Source organism: Ornithodoros turicata, chromosome 6, assembly GCF_037126465.1.
Source record: "Ornithodoros turicata isolate Travis chromosome 6, ASM3712646v1, whole genome shotgun sequence".
Classification (NCBI taxonomy): Eukaryota; Metazoa; Arthropoda; class Arachnida; order Ixodida; family Argasidae; genus Ornithodoros; species Ornithodoros turicata.
The window spans coordinates 13460580-13476087 of NC_088206.1; the positions used below are offsets into that span (position 1 = coordinate 13460580).

The 15508-nt window shown below is 47.1% G+C and overlaps 1 protein-coding gene across 1 annotated transcript in view; it reads left to right on the forward strand.

The window, feature by feature from the left end:
• The window catches only part of LOC135399157 (FYVE, RhoGEF and PH domain-containing protein 2-like), a 30986-nt gene that overhangs the window by 12519 nt on the left and 2959 nt on the right, over positions 1-15508 (forward strand). Inside the window, exons 2-18 of the mRNA XM_064630899.1 lie at positions 2273-2616; positions 3476-3984; positions 5335-5763; positions 7003-7198; positions 7773-8056; positions 11734-11890; positions 12010-12097; positions 12180-12230; positions 12363-12421; positions 12507-12653; positions 12744-12928; positions 13587-13617; positions 13714-13785; positions 13874-14011; positions 14433-14588; positions 14652-14792; positions 14881-15035. Coding sequence (XP_064486969.1) covers positions 2326-2616; positions 3476-3984; positions 5335-5763; positions 7003-7198; positions 7773-8056; positions 11734-11890; positions 12010-12097; positions 12180-12230; positions 12363-12421; positions 12507-12653; positions 12744-12928; positions 13587-13617; positions 13714-13785; positions 13874-14011; positions 14433-14588; positions 14652-14792; positions 14881-15035 — 3089 coding nt within the window. The 5' untranslated portion in view covers positions 2273-2325. The remainder of the gene's footprint in view (positions 1-2272; positions 2617-3475; positions 3985-5334; positions 5764-7002; positions 7199-7772; positions 8057-11733; positions 11891-12009; positions 12098-12179; positions 12231-12362; positions 12422-12506; positions 12654-12743; positions 12929-13586; positions 13618-13713; positions 13786-13873; positions 14012-14432; positions 14589-14651; positions 14793-14880; positions 15036-15508) is intronic.

Sequence of the window (15508 nt, forward strand, 5' to 3'; positions counted from 1 at the left end):
GGCTGTCACCTCCATGGTTTTGATGTTATACGCAGATCATCTAACCTTCCGAGTGCGCGTCGCGATAAATAGTTGGGAAGATGCTCTTGTTGAGTTGTTTTGTAATGTTCGTGGAGCAAGAGTCAGCTGAGCCGAAGAGCTCGCGAACTTGGTTGGGACACTGACGCAGCGCACTTCCACGCTTTTGTAATCTAAATTTGAGTGGGCAACCTCGAAACGTTCTTGGGAGTTCCACTGCACTCGCCGCGATCACTCATCTCAAGCTGTGTGCGAACACATGGCGTCCTCTTGGTGTTTCAATCTCTGGCAGTTGCTCTGTGTGCAACACCGTTTCTGGCTTTGCGCCTGGGTTTTCACTTGCAGACGATACCCTGCATACCTGTGGAACAGCCTATACAGAGTGTACCAGAAAACGTGTCATTGAATTCTAAGAAAAAAAAACTACGCCACCTAGGATCATGCGATCAACGGCATTTGTTCTTACTAGGTTTTTGCCAACTCCTGATGTGCATGTCATGCCTAAGTTTAGTTATGTAAATTTTTGCGAAGTGAACTCCGAAATTTGCCAAGTGAAGGTCACTTTTTTACCCCACCAATATGAAGAGAAGATAATGAACTGATTCTAAACTAATGCAACCAATACTAATGAATTAATGAACTAATCATCAAGATATAGCAGTTCGCAGCAATGACATCTGCTCGTTTTTGGGGCGCTAGCACCGTTGCCGTCTTCAGAAAAAGTATCGAGCCGATATAAACGCGTGTAAATGGCCCGGAAATAAATGCAGATTTGGTGGTCATTTTTGTCGTTTCACGAGAAACGTGCGCTTTTCTCTTGCCCGAATGAGAAAAAAGAGAAGACTGGCGACAGTACTCCGAGAAAAAGGTTCGCCTTGCCGAGACCAAAGGAAAAACACAGGTATCACTAGACACTCTTTGAACTACTCTTATCTTGGGGCTCCAGGAAAAAGTAGGAATCCTGTCTCTTGCTTGTTTCCTACTCGCGATAGGAAAATAAGAGTATGATATGCTATCACAAAACGGCAGATAATAATAATAAAAACATGCGCCCGTTGAAGTCGTCACTTTCTGTTACCGGTGCTACAATCTTTATCTGTATTGGCCTTTCCCAGAAATGTCTTTATCACTATGTCAGAGGCAGCTAACGTGAAAGGGCAAGCTCATTGGGATGGGTGTTGCTTTTACTGGTGCACTCGATGGGCCTTATGCTTCTTTTCCTTCTGTTTCTGCAAGCTATATAAACGGCAGGGAGCTCTACCCCTTTTCCTTCAAATCCAAGGGGAAGGGAGAAAGCGCTTTTCTATGGGTGCAACAAAAATGACCACCAAAATCTGCCTTTATTTCCGGGGCAATTTCTTCGTGTTATATTGTCAGCCCCCTAAAAGGATCACGTGTTGCCACTGTTGGGACATCGAAGTCTTCTTGGACGTCACCCTTCGGTTCATCCTGATTCTCAATGTCCACGGACGTCCTTGACTTGTTGGGAATCCTCTGGCTCTGGGTAGCGACGAAAATACGTAATGGCTCAATTGTAAGGTAATGGGATGTGTTCCGGAAGATGTTTTGTTCACTTTGTACCTGTATGTTGCTTGTGACAAGGAATATCAAGAAGTGTAAAGCTATACCCGATTTGCTTACGATGTATCTGACACTGTATTAGCAGCTTGACGGAGTGGAGTTCACATATTTTGTGCACATTATGAGTATTCACACCGTATGTGGGGGACGAGTTTACAATTTGTTTCTGAAAGGAAACATAGGAGGTTTATATATTTTGCATATTTTATTATTTATATAGATATATTATATAGGTTTTATATTTTTATATACAGTGAACCCTGGTTAATATGACCCCCGATAATCCGACATACGCGCTTTACGACCATACTCCCGGAGAACAATGCAGTGAAACCTCTGCAAATCCCCCCCCCCCCCGTTAACATGACAATTCCGCATTATGACCGAAATTTTCGGGAACGAGCATGGTCATAATAACGAGGATTCACTGTACCATTATTAGGTTTATATATTTATTTTATATATATTATAGGAGGTTTATATATTTTAACGCGACACTTTAGCGCTCAGCTGAACTAAGCTAGCTTTTCCCAACTAAAGGAACTCTAGCTTTCGACGACTACCGTAATAGTGGTATATTCTTTACAAAGAGCAAGAAATGCAGTACTACTTTATCTTGCGGTGAACCTGTATGACCACAACGTATCTTCCTTCTCTAACCCTTTTCGTTTAGGGTAGGAAAGGTGGCCCGGTCTGGAGCCCCCCGGGGCAACCAGGGGGACCATCATGGCGCAACCGTCCGTGCCTACGCTGTGCTCGCATGACTCGATCGCTTCGTCGGAGTCTCCTAAGCGCTGCTGCACACTCAGGCGTCGCAGTAGTTCTCCCCCTCCTCTCTCACCGAGCTTCTCTTTCAACGGAAGACAGCTCTGTCCTCTGAGCAGAGATTCTACCCTCGAAGACTGCAGTGCCGTCCGACTCGTCGGCTTCCACAAGCGAGGGAGCCTCGTCGTGGTTGACCCCGCGCCACCGTCCAACGGAACCAACATGGAGGACACCCAACCTGCTTCGGCCGAGGTACTGGTCCTTTAAATTCGCGCACATACAACGGATGTCCAGGAATTTGCGGCGTAGCTGTCTTCGTTTTGTTTTACAAAAGGGCTTCATGAAAGTATTGCAACTTGAACGAAGCAACAGTTGTGCTGGTCGGTACAGATCCATCAGGGAAGCGACAACAAATTCCATTTCCTTTGCAATTTTTACAAAGCGGTTACAAATCGCAACTATTTACATCGTTATTTAGAAAGAAAGACTGCCGTGAACTATAGTCGTGGCAGCACACAAACACAGCTTAAAAAAAGAAAAAAGAAAAACGATGTTGAGATGGGGCTGATGCTGGCCAGGAGGCTGGGCGCTGCCCCAGTGTCAACTGTAGGGAACGAAAGATTTTGATGGAGATGGCAGTTCAGGGGATCAAAGCATGGTGTCGAGGCCGGTTTGCAAAAAGGCTTAGGAAGGTATTACGTTTCTTATCCGTCCTGGGTATTTTTGGACGCATTTTGGGACACGTCTGCGAAACATATCAAAGACCGAGTAACCACAGATCTCTTTCCGTCTAAGCAAATGCATTTCCACGACTGTGTCAATACTGTATAGTCCATCCTGGTATCCACTCTACATACGATAAGTGCTGTATAAAAAAAAAGATAAAAAGGAGACCGCGTCAGCGCCGTACAGTTCTCCGGCTATCTCTGTGTTGCAACGCACCTAGCGATAACTCACGTGGATATGTGTTGCTCCCTCTGAGCACACCAAGCTATGTGGAACGCCTGAATAGGTTTATTGCGTATGTAGCTCAAACACGAGGGCAGCTGCGTAGAAGCTCGCCCCGTAACTTCGTGCCATTTAATTTATATTTGTCACAACTTTCTTGCAGGACACAGCGGCACCAGATCAGCTCCGTCAAGATCAACTGAATGCTTTGCTCCAGCAAACTCAAGATGCCATTCGGGTCGCGGACAGTTGCTCAAGTCCTTCTTCATCCTCCGCTCCCTTAACCAATCCGCCCTCGTCAGAAATCTACAGACGAATGGAGGGGGACGACTTGCAACGTTTTGTGCAGGAAGCCAACATGCGTTGTTCTAACAGCAGTCACGAACAGTTCGTCGACTTCGTACGGACCAATCGTCAGGCGTTCGCTCAACTGCTAGAAGAAACCGCCTCCATGTTCAACGGAACGCTCAAATTGCCAACGTCTTCGTTTGGTGACAGGGACTCTGGTATTTTTACGGATCACGATAGCTGGAATTGTGGTGCTGCTACTAGTGGTGGTGAATCTAGGACCAGTTCAGGTGCGACCACGAGACAACAGTTTGTATTTCCGTCGGATTCGCCGTCCATTTTTCGTGTCGTCAATGGAAGTTCGTCGTCCGAAACTAACTTACGGTAGGTGGAAATGATCAGTCGCGGTGTCCTATGTGGTGCATTATCGAGTTTTCGGATCTTATTCCCGGCGAGATTCGGGAGGTGTTTTTCGGCGTTTATGTGTTTTGTCGAATTTAGATATTTTCGGCATTACTATAGGGAGAAGGACTATGGGAGGAGAGCATCTTGGTAGGATATGACATTAAGAACGGCAAGAGTTACATTTCCTTTGTTGGAGGGTTTCAGATGTACTTGAACCACCTTGACCCACTGATCAAGTGTTACAGGGGAACGTTTTCCCCTAAACTAGAGGCTAGCACTCCGGCTAGCAGGGCGGTGTTCCCCGCATTTCACCTGGAAATGGGATGAAGGAAAAACGAAAATGTGATGCCCCGGAAGAAGAAAATTGCAATCGGGTACCGGCATTGTCGGCATGTAGCACCACATTCGAAGAGTGTGATTCGGAGTTTTTCGGAACATGCCGAATTCCCCAAAAAATATTCGGCGGGTGTTTTCCGGCATTTTTCGGCAAATGCCGAACCGCGGAACCCTAAGTTAAAACGGCTACGTCTAACCTAACCTAAACCTACAGACTCTATGCTCACTAAAACATCCTCAGTGATCCTCTACCGATGGCATATCGGGTACTGTCGTGTCGCATTTTGGTCTCTGTTGCTTTTATTCCATTACTGTAAAACCATTCAGTTTCGTGCGAGAAGGTATATAGGGCGTGTTGGTTGGTATACATCGAAACATGGTGAGGCAGCGCGACGGAGACAGCACTGTCCGCGTGCGTCCTCTGTCCGTGCCTCCTTCGGGTTGCCTCATCATCCTTCCATTTTGGGCCCCGAATTTTTCGCTAATAGGACACAGGACATATAGTTGGCGGCCACTAAACTTCGCTAAATCTATAGATGCTAAAGTTGATCGCGTCACTTTGGTAAAGCGGTATTGCACAAGAGTGTGCCGTAAAGCACTTCAAATGCTTACTAGCAGTAGCAACCAAATGTGAAAATAAATTTTGCGATTATATTGTTCTTTTCATCATCAATTTTTGTTCGAAAATTTTCAATTCGCGAAAATTACGGGCGCGCGAGAAATAAGGGTTTCTACCGTATTTCTTTGCAGTGAGAGAGCGCATGGTACTTCTAAGCGCTCCGTACACATCACTGAAGAGCTTTAGTATAGATCGGAAGACGTCCGAGATAACGGTTCCGAAAGACAGCGATGAAGTCGATCGCGCTACTTCTTTCAACTCACCGATATCGTGCGCACTGCTTATCTCGGATTTGGCGCAGCGTCCTTTATTGTATCGTCCTCTTTCGTAGAGTGTGTACGAGGCACCAAAACCCGTTGCCGTCTCTCTCGCAGCACATCCGAAAGCGTATCCGTCACGGCTTCCGTCCGCAGCGGCGACACAGACCCTGCCCTTCACTTCAACACCCATCCACTGGTCAGGAGAACGGACAATGGAACTACGTCCAGGGGTCCCGACTCTGTCGACGGTGCCACGGAAAGGAACGCTCGAACGCTGCTCGATATGGGCGATCTGTTTCGACGCAGTCCCCTGTTCGAAAGGACGCACAATTTGTTCAGGGCCTCTGGCATGAGCGACGTGATGTCGGCGTCCGACACCCAACTGCGAGCCAAGCCTCGGCCCTTCTCTGACTTCGAAAGACTCAGTGACGCCTCACTGAGATCGGATCCGGAGGGTCTCAATATTCTGGGAAGGATGAGTTCGTCGTTTCATTTTAGCACCAGGAGTCATTTTGAGTACTGCGGGGAAACCAATACATTTAGGTAAGTCGAAGGGCACGGAAGAAAAAAATCAGTAGATAACGGAACTGGTTGAGCAATCGATATTAAGTGGTATGCGATCTGTGTGTATCCAGTTGACGAAATGTTTTTGTTTGTTTGTTTCCTTTTTTTTTAATAATAATTGGGGGTTTACGTCGCGAGACAACTGAGATCACCTTTTTTTTAAAATGCCTCTTGGTCATCTTGAGGTTGGTTTTTCTTCATTTTCAATTCACGAGTTCGGGAGTAGCCTGACCCGACAAAGTCGGGTATCACATGCCCACATTTTCTTCTATTTTAATCAACCAATCAAATGTCAGCGATTGCCGAGGGCTCGAACCCATACCTCTCTGATTGCCGGCTGGGGCAGTGTGCTCGAGACCCGGCACTTGCAGTCGCAAACATTTGCCTTTCGACTGGAAGCTCTACATCAAGCCCAAATTACATTTCACATTCTGGAAACATGAAAAGAGATCTCTTTCGAGCCTATTAAATGCATCGTGGTTTTGTGAAATTTTTCGGCGTCAGATTGGTCATTAGACAGCTTGATGAGTCTAGATCTCCATGTTTTCTTGGTATAGGGAGCAAAGTTCGCGCAAGTGGGCTAATTAGAACGCACCGCATCAGCTGGCCTTGAGCGTCCTTTTTTGGACTCTTCATTCAGATGCTTAGTTGGCATGGTCCCCAGATTATTGTTATTCTTTACGAGCACAGAGAGTGCCGTCTGGACGGTTTCCTAGACGCGACAACTCGTCCCGCTCGTGAGCTCATCGTATAATCCCGAGCAGCACAATGTACTGAAAGTCGAGTGCAATAGGGGTGGACGGGTAGGTGGAAGACCTTGAACAGGCTCTTGAAACTAAGGAACATTGATAAGACACATACCGTCCACCCCTATTGCACTCGACTTTCAGTACATTGTGCTGCTTGGGATAGTACCTCAAGCCAGATCGTAGCAGGATCGTAGCAGGATCGTAGCCAAAGAAGCTTTACGTGCACGCGCGTCAAAATATAGGTAGATGAGCAACAGGGGAAGGGGAAACTCGTGACTTTCCACAATTTATAATGGAGGAGCCCCTTCCTTCCGAATTCTTAATAAATTCCCGGAAACAACGTGACAAGGCATACTTCGACGGCCATAGTTGATGGCAGCCCCAGCTATAGGGCTGGCAGGGTGTGCAGACCATGTATGCAGATGTATCCGTGCAGTCTGTCAAGCCGCCAATGCGGTCGAATTCGCAGGTTCAGCACACAGCAGATGTGCGAAAGTCTTTCGGGCAGCTACGAAAGTGTCTCGGAGAGCGAAGATGAGGAAGAGTCGCTAGAAGATGCTACGAGCCTCGGGGAAGAAGCAAAGATCCTGGCTATCGAGGATGTCCCTGCTTCCAGAGTGGATGACTCGATAGACACCGTCAGTGCCTGCTCCCTCTCTATCGGGGTACGTCATATAAGCTCGCTCATTCGGAAACGAGGTTTCGTTTACGTTGGCTTGTGGATCAAATATGTGCACCCTAAGAAGAAGAAGAAGAAGAAGAAAAAAAAAAAGAAAGAAAGAGACAACTGGGGAGCAATTCCAGCTATATCATTTGATTGTAATTGCTCCCGAGTTTGGCATCCTGACCCCGAAATTTTTAATTTACTCCGCAGCACTGCAAACAGTCCCTAAAAGTACTCCCGAGAGGGATTAGTCACCAAAAGGACTAAAAGTACTCCTTTTTTCCCCTTAGAGTGCACGACAGAAGCTTCTACGTTTTTCAGAAATCTGTGGCTTTGATGCGGCTTAGTTTGCTTGGGAATTTCTATTGAACACAATACCTTACAAAAACTAATATTGCGCAGACGTATTGGGGATAATCAACTGTAGATTGAAAAACGAAAGTTCACAGTTACCTTCCTAGGACAAGTCGTGGCTCAGGCAACGGAAGCCGCACTGTAGCTCGCCAAAACATTTCCTTTGTGCAGAAAGCATTTTAGTAATGGCAACATTCAAGTGGGCCATTGTCATGTTGCAGACTCCCAGCATAACCAGTAGTAGGCGACTGGAGAAGCCAACAACTGGTGTCGCTGCGAGCAGCTGGGGCAGAGTAGCGCAAGAGCTTCTAACTACGGAAAAAACGTACGTCGAAGTCTTGCACCTACTGGACCAGGTGTTCGCTTTTAGGGTTGACCAGGAGAACCGGGCCCATTCTATGTTTCCTCAAGCGGTCGTCTCCGCGATGTTCTCGAACCTCAAGTCACTGTACCAGCTGCATCACGACTTCCTTTTGCCCAAGTTGCAGGGCCGTATAGACACCTGGTAAGTGTAGTCGGGCATTGGAACCTTAGTGCATAGGGCGGGAACGCCGTGTGCGAGTACTCAGGACTAGGGTTCGGCATCCCGAGCCGTTTTTGCAATCTCTGGATTTCTAATTGTGGATCCCGGGACAGGATAGGGATTTTTTCTTTCAACTATCCTCAGGATATTGTACAGGACTGTATCCACCTGCACCCATCGCAACCTGCACTGTATTCTATCGCAAATTGCGATACAGTGTGCGTTTCCTGTCATCCCCACGTAACATTCTAGTGAAAGAAAACGAAAAATAATCACGGAGCGAAAGTTTTCGCCGCGCATATCAACGCGGAATATCGACTGCCCAAGCAGCACAATGTACTGAAAGTCGAGTGCAATGGGGGTGGACGGTATGTGTCTTATCAATGTTCTTTAGTTTCACGAGTCTGTTCAAGGCCTTCCACATACCCGTCCACCCCTATTGGACTTGACTTTCAGTACATTGTGCTGCTTGGGTGGGTATCCCCAGTGTATTTCCCACGGTTAGCAGTGCACGAGAAGACATGACGTTCAGCACTTGTACTTTCGCGGTAGTTAAGATCAATGACCTTTTTTTTTTTCTTTTTCATCTTCCGCTGGGGTATTCTGGGGAATGTCGCTTGTGTGAATAAATGGAATGGTGTATTTTATTAATCTCCCCTTTTATTAATCTATAGTAATTGGTTCTGTTCAGGCCTGGAGCAGCCGATTCTAGTTTTCTGAAAGGGCTGTATCCATTTTCTCGATCTACTTTCAAATACACGTATACGTCAAAGAGACATTCTGCAGAGAGGGAGATTCTGCAATATTGTGAATAGCCTTATAGATCGGAAGACTCCTTCTGATTTCGTACAAGTTTCTTGAGGGCTGCTGTTCTCGGCTGTGGCTTGCGTGGTTCACATGAGTCAGCAGCTAACGTCTTTGTCTTGTGTCGTGGACGACGAGGTTGGTTCGGTTTCGGATTGCAAATGATATTTTTCGGGGAAGGGACGCTTGAAACCAAAAGTCGATAAGACACCGTTGTTTCCTTTCCACTCGTACAGATCCCGACAAAACTTTACGGAACACCATAGCGACGTATTTCTTGATCTCAGCGACACCCTAGCGGCGAACGGGAGTGGACACACTTACTGAGAGGTGCGTCGAGTACCCGGTCACCTGTTTGTAAGTCTATCTGCTCCTGTTTGCAGCGACCGTGTCATTCAGATGACTATATACACCACTCCAGTGTTCCGTAAACTTTTGTCGGGACCTGCACCATATTCGTTGCCAAGAAAGCCTAAACATATTATCCCGCCCGGGACTTGTCCTCCCGAAATCCCAGGATCTCGGGTTCCGAACCGTACTCTGGACCAAGGGCGACGATGTGATAACTCTATAGCGCCGGTTGCCCGTGCACCTCGCATAGCACCACGACAAGGTACACTGAACGCATTCGGTAGCGCCATTTCGGTTATGGCGAGAGAGGCTTGATCTACACGCGCTCTAGAAAACTCGCCGATCCTTCAAAGAGCGCGAAGGCGATGGGGGAGTGATGTTCGTGACGTGGCCCGGGGACGTGGGGGGTAGCTGCGCCGCAGCAGTAGCAGACGAATTTTCTGTGGCGAATAAAAGCTTACAGCTGCTCCCTGCGCATGCCGGGTGCCACGCACGTCTATACTGACGTCACGCTAGGAGATCGGACCCGCCGGCGGCTGCTTTCTTCGGACGTTTCTGTACATCCGGTTGCGCGGTAATAACACACCGCACAGCGAAAATATTGCAGATTTTCATGGTGGCTCCTGATGTCAAGCCACTTCCTTGCTCTAATGAGGGACTCCGCAACAAAATCACCACAACGGTTATGGTATATCCGTAATCTTTGGGATGTCAGGAACATCTGTACAAGGGGTGTTCAAGTCAAACCTGGACTTTTCATTTTTCGCAAAAGTAAAATGAACTTACATGCGAGAAATTAGTTTTATTTTTCGACGTAATCTCCAGCTGCACTAATGCACTTGTCCGAGCGTTTCATGAGGGCTTGGATGTCAGCAGCGCAGAAATCCTTACCGGCGCGTAGCAGCAATGATCGGACCGCATTCGTGACCTCGTCGTCGCAGCTGAAGTGGCGGCCCCCAAGGAACGCCCTCAGTGGCCCAAAGAGATGGAAATCGCTGGGGCCGAGGTCTGGACTGTAAGGGGGATGTGGCTGCAACTCCCAGCCAAGTTCCTGTAAGGTGCGTGTCGTGAGATGCGCGGTATGCGGGCGTGCATTGTCCTGTAGGAGGACGACTCCTTTGGTGATGAGGTCTGACCGCTTTTGCTTCAGCGCCTTATGCACATCCCTGAGAACCTGGCAGTAATATGCACTATTGATGGTGGTACCACTGGGCAGAAAATCAACATGAACAACGCCTGCCTTGTCCCAGAAAACCGTGGCCATGACTTTACCCGCAGACGGGGTGCTTCGGAACTTCTTGGGAGCTGGCGAGCCCGGATGCTTCCACTGTTTTGATGCGCGTTTAGACTCAGGAGTGAAATGGTGCACCCACGTTTCATCGCACGTGATGATCCGATCAAGGAAAGGCTGTCCTTCATTGTCAAAACGGTACCTTAGCTCTTGGGAGATTTCCAGTCTACTCTGCCGGTCAAACACGGAGAGCTGCCTCGGGACCCAACGGGCACTAACTTTCCGAAACTGCAGGTGTTCATGAATGATAGTGTTCAACGTTCCCACAGAAAGCTCCGTCTTTCGAGCCAGTTCGAGACATGTTATCCGTCGGTCCTTGAGGATCAGGCGCTCCACAAGTTGGATGTTCTCAGGAACTCTGACACTGGGCTCTGAGCCGCCCCGGCCGGGATCGTCCTGCACTGATGTACGGCCGTCTCGGAACCGTTTGCCCCACTCAAACGCTTTGCTGCAGCTAAGTGTATTGTGGCCATACTGAGCCTGAAGTCTTCTGTGAATTTCAGATGCTTTTACGCCTTCATTCACGAGAAACTCCATGACAATTCGCTATTTGATGTGCGCGCTCACCTCGTTGTCTGCCATCTTGTCCATGTGTCTCCTGTTTTGCACAAACTTTGGACCACCACGTGGTGAAAGCGGAGGCCTGTCGCGTGTGAAAATGACGAAAAAGAAGTAGCGCGAGCCATTTGTGCACTCAGGAGTCAGAAAGTCCCGGTTTGACTTGAACACCCCTCGTATCTCCGTCCAAAACTGCGCAGATTTTACTCAAACGATTTTATTACGAAGCTAGCGCTTCGCCCTTGTGAAGCGAAGCGGCGTTGAAAGCAACATACTGTGACATCACCCGGCAAGGGAGGCAGAATGCAGGTTTGGAAGCAGACGACAACGATGGGTGACGTCACGCTATCTTCCTCGTGACGAACCGCTGTAATATGGAGCTCTGTTTTTTGCCCTTCGCATTTCGGTTTGCTATCATCGTCATTTACGAACTAATTACTCGCGCAAAATGAATGCGAATGCTGTATTCGGGATCGAGGGGGTGGTTCGTGTTCTGTATGATGCACACCTAATTTTTTTCCGAATCCTTGCGAAGTCTCCCTTTAAGAACGACCAAGAGAGCTAGCGTGTTCGCAATGATTATAATAACGTTTTTTGGTGAAATCGTGCAAGCAAATTTCGTCGCACCCAAGTTCTTGTCTTGCGTAATTTCCAGGGACAGTAACCCACGTATCGGGGACATCATGAAGGATTTTGCACCGTTCCTGAAGATGTACACGGAGTATGTGAGGAACTACGATGATGCAATGCGGCTTCTGGGATCCTGGTACAACAAGCAGCCAAGGTTTCAAGGCATCATGGATGATATTCATGTATGTTGCCTGTGTTTGTGCAAGAGCGGTCATATTAAATATGCGTTTGGTAATTTTGCAAGTAGTATAAAAGCGTGGCACGTTTGAGTCCACTAGCGGGCTTCGTTCCTACTTTTCAGAGGATGCCAGAATGTGGTAATCTTACCATTCAACACCACATGCTGACACCAGTTCAGAGGGTGCCACGATACCAGCTCCTTCTTAAAGGTACATATGAGGAACCTATACACATGTGCAGGATCAACAAAGATCTGTTGACAACTAAAGTTTTTCTAATAAATCCTGGCAGAGTACTTGAAGAAATTACCCGAAGATTCCCCAGACACGACTGATACCGAGAGTAAGTGAATTTACTGAGTCCTAAGTATCCTATGCATGCGGTTTGTGTGTTGATGATTTGCTACCATTGTACGCTGCTACACAGTATTCTTGACACCATTGAGAGTAGTATATTTTTGATGCACACTTTCAGAAGCCCTGGAGTTGGTCTCCACAGCTGCTATCCATTCAAATGAAGCCATGAAGAAAATAGTATGGAGGATTCCTCGACCTTATTTAAATAATTCAACACAAATAATAGCGAGCTTCTGATCAATCATGTTGCCATTTCATCTAGGACAAATTCAAGAAGCTATTGGAAATCCAGGACCTGGTCGGCGGCGTTATGGATCTTGTCAGTCCAACACGGGAGTTACTGCGAGAAGGGAAAATTACGAAGATATGTGCAAGATCAGGAGATCATCAGGAAAGACATATGTTTGTGGTGCGTTGGTTCATTTGGTTTTTGAGCATTGGACATTACGCAGTATCGATAAGGGCACAGTTCACATTTAAGTATATTTCTCTTTCATAGTTCAACGACTTGGTCCTACTGTGCAGTCAGCGGTTGATGAGCAATCGGGTCGTGTCTGGAGCATGCTATCGCATCCGAGCACGAGTGGACATGGATGGGCTCATTGTGCAAGAAGGGGACAATCTGGAGACGCCAAACAGCTTTTACATCAAGAACACTGGCCGTTCTATAGAACTGTTCGCTCAGTAAGCATGCAGAGTGCTTGTTTTTTCTTTTTTTTTGTTTTTTTTTGTCTATGTGGGCTCTATTTGAACGTCTGCAGGGAGTGTTCTAAGAAGCAAGGTTGATTGACTCTCTTGTGGAACCTTCGAAAAGTGCAAGAACCGGAATTAAGCTTATCGCATTTACTTGCATACGCAACAAACGTTTTTACCCAAAAACGTCACGCTCTAAAGGTGGTGCGTTAATTGCGTGCAAAAAACAAAAGGAAAACAAGGAACTGAACGCTCAGGGACCACTCAAAAACAGTTTTGTTCCGAAACATCGGAGTCGGTGAACCCCATATTTTGGGTCACCACTTCGATGCATAGAATGGGGGTGCGCTAATTATGCGAGTAAATATATAGTTTTAGCTGGTATTGCACAGCAGGAGGCAGTGTCTTTTAACCAGGAGTCCACACTGTTTTAAAAATGTGCAATGGTACACAGTAGTGAAATCGTTCAGAGCAAGACTGAGAAGACATGCAGAGTGTACATGTCCCGAGTTCTCTATACATGAGTTTTCTGTGCTAACTGTGCATCTGATATAATAAGTAACTTCCATAAGTGGATCTTCTGTGGCATACTGCTGAATACACGCTTTTCTTGAGTTAGTATGTTTAATATTGTCTTTTCTTGCTGTAGAACACCTGAGGAGAAAATGTCCTGGATGCAGGTATGTCCCAGCTGTATCATGAAAGGATATCATTGGGGCACGTTTTGAATGTGAGGGTGTGCCACTTTAACACCTGCTTCATTATATCCCACACAGACACTTGCTAAGGCAGTGCATGACTTGAAGATGCGGAAGAGCTCACTCAGAGTCGGACTCAGTGGATCTAAGGTACTGCGTCTTTAGCTGCGGGTAACCGATCAGTGTGAATGGCTCTACATGTGTTGTCCTTGTTAAGTTCCGATATTTGTTACCGCAGAGTCCGGAAGAATTAGAACTTGGCCAGAGGGCTCCAGTCCTGGTGAAGGCAGACACAGTGTCACACTGCCAGAAGTGCTCTATGGCTTTTTCTGCTCTGGGTCTACGATGGAAGCACCACTGCCATGCATGTGGCATCGTGAGTTCCTCGCAGTGAATCTCCTTTCACGGCTCTTGGGATTTTATATGTAAAGCTGCTGGGAGGCCTTGATCTTACTTGTACTACCTTAGTGATTTGGTAACTGTGCCTTTAGTGAATCATGATTGTGGCAATAGGTAGAGGTGAATGCGCGGCATATGGTACACCGCACTTATCGCGGGTGCAGTGCGGGTACATCCACATTTTACCCCCAACCTGCAGCGACACTGAATTTCTGCCTACAAATCGCGAAACTGCTCGGGTATCTGCGGATAACCGCGGGTATACCACGCTCACCTCTAGTAATAGGTAGCTGTAGTACATAGGATGGTACTCTACGAAAACAAAGTGTCATTCCACTGCTCTTTCAAGACAAAAACGTCTCGACATGTACTTTATGTTTTTTTTAATCTTTGTCCAGGTGGCGTGCAGTAAATGTCTTTCACGAAAAACGAAACTAGCCTATGACAACAACCGAGCCAGCCGCGTGTGCTCTTCCTGTTGGGAGGCCATCTTGAAGAATCATCCCGACAGAGCCGATGCGGAACGTGAAATAAAATCACCATTGGAAAGTCCAGTGAGTTAGCTCGGGGGAAAGGTACATCATTACGGTACCTTAATTTATATTCACCCGTTGCAGACGTTCCAGGCTGAAAACGCCGTGATCAGTGGCTATTTGAAACTGAAGACCGGAGGTCAAGACAAGAGCTCGAAGGCCTGGGCGAGACGATGGTTTGCTCTGCAACGTGACTTCGTCCTCTACTCCTTCAAGTCCCACGAGGTCCGTGTACACGGGAGAGAAAATCCACTGCGGAGAAATGTTGAAAAACAGGCGTTTTAGCTTATGTTTTGCGTGTTTTACGATTCAGGACTTCCTCCCGTTGACATCCATGCCAGTTCCTGGTTTCTTGGTGAGCATTGCCGAAAAAGGCGATGGTGTGGACCTGAGGCTTCCCATCTTTAAACTTTTCCACCAGAAAAAGACATACTTCTTCCAGGCATCAGACGTAGAGGAGTTAGAAAGGTTGGTGATGTCCCCATCTAACGTGCGTTTTTCTGGACACCGTTTTTTTTCACATTACCATGATAAAAAAATTCGCTGCATCCATGGGCGTTGTGTCAAACGTGTTGAAATGTGGCAATTCTATAGGGCCATTAATGGTGGTAAGTTTTAAGTCAGGTGGCTCTATAAAGCATTATTATAAATGGTTCCTATTCGCTCTGAGCTCAAATGATGGCTGCGCGCTGCGGAGAAACGATGAACAACCGTAGTGTGGATAGCTTCCTCGCGTCGTCTGCTTTTACACGTTTATTCCGCGTTTACTGCAGTACGTGGGTGATTGGGGAACCAAACGGTATCGTACCATCGTGGCACAAGTGACCTTCCGGTGAATATACACGAGAATTATGGAAAAGAATCCTCAACTCCGAACGTCGGCCGGCGTGTTATCCACACTAGAAGGGTGATGGTGTCGGCCCCCTATAGGTAGATCTCGC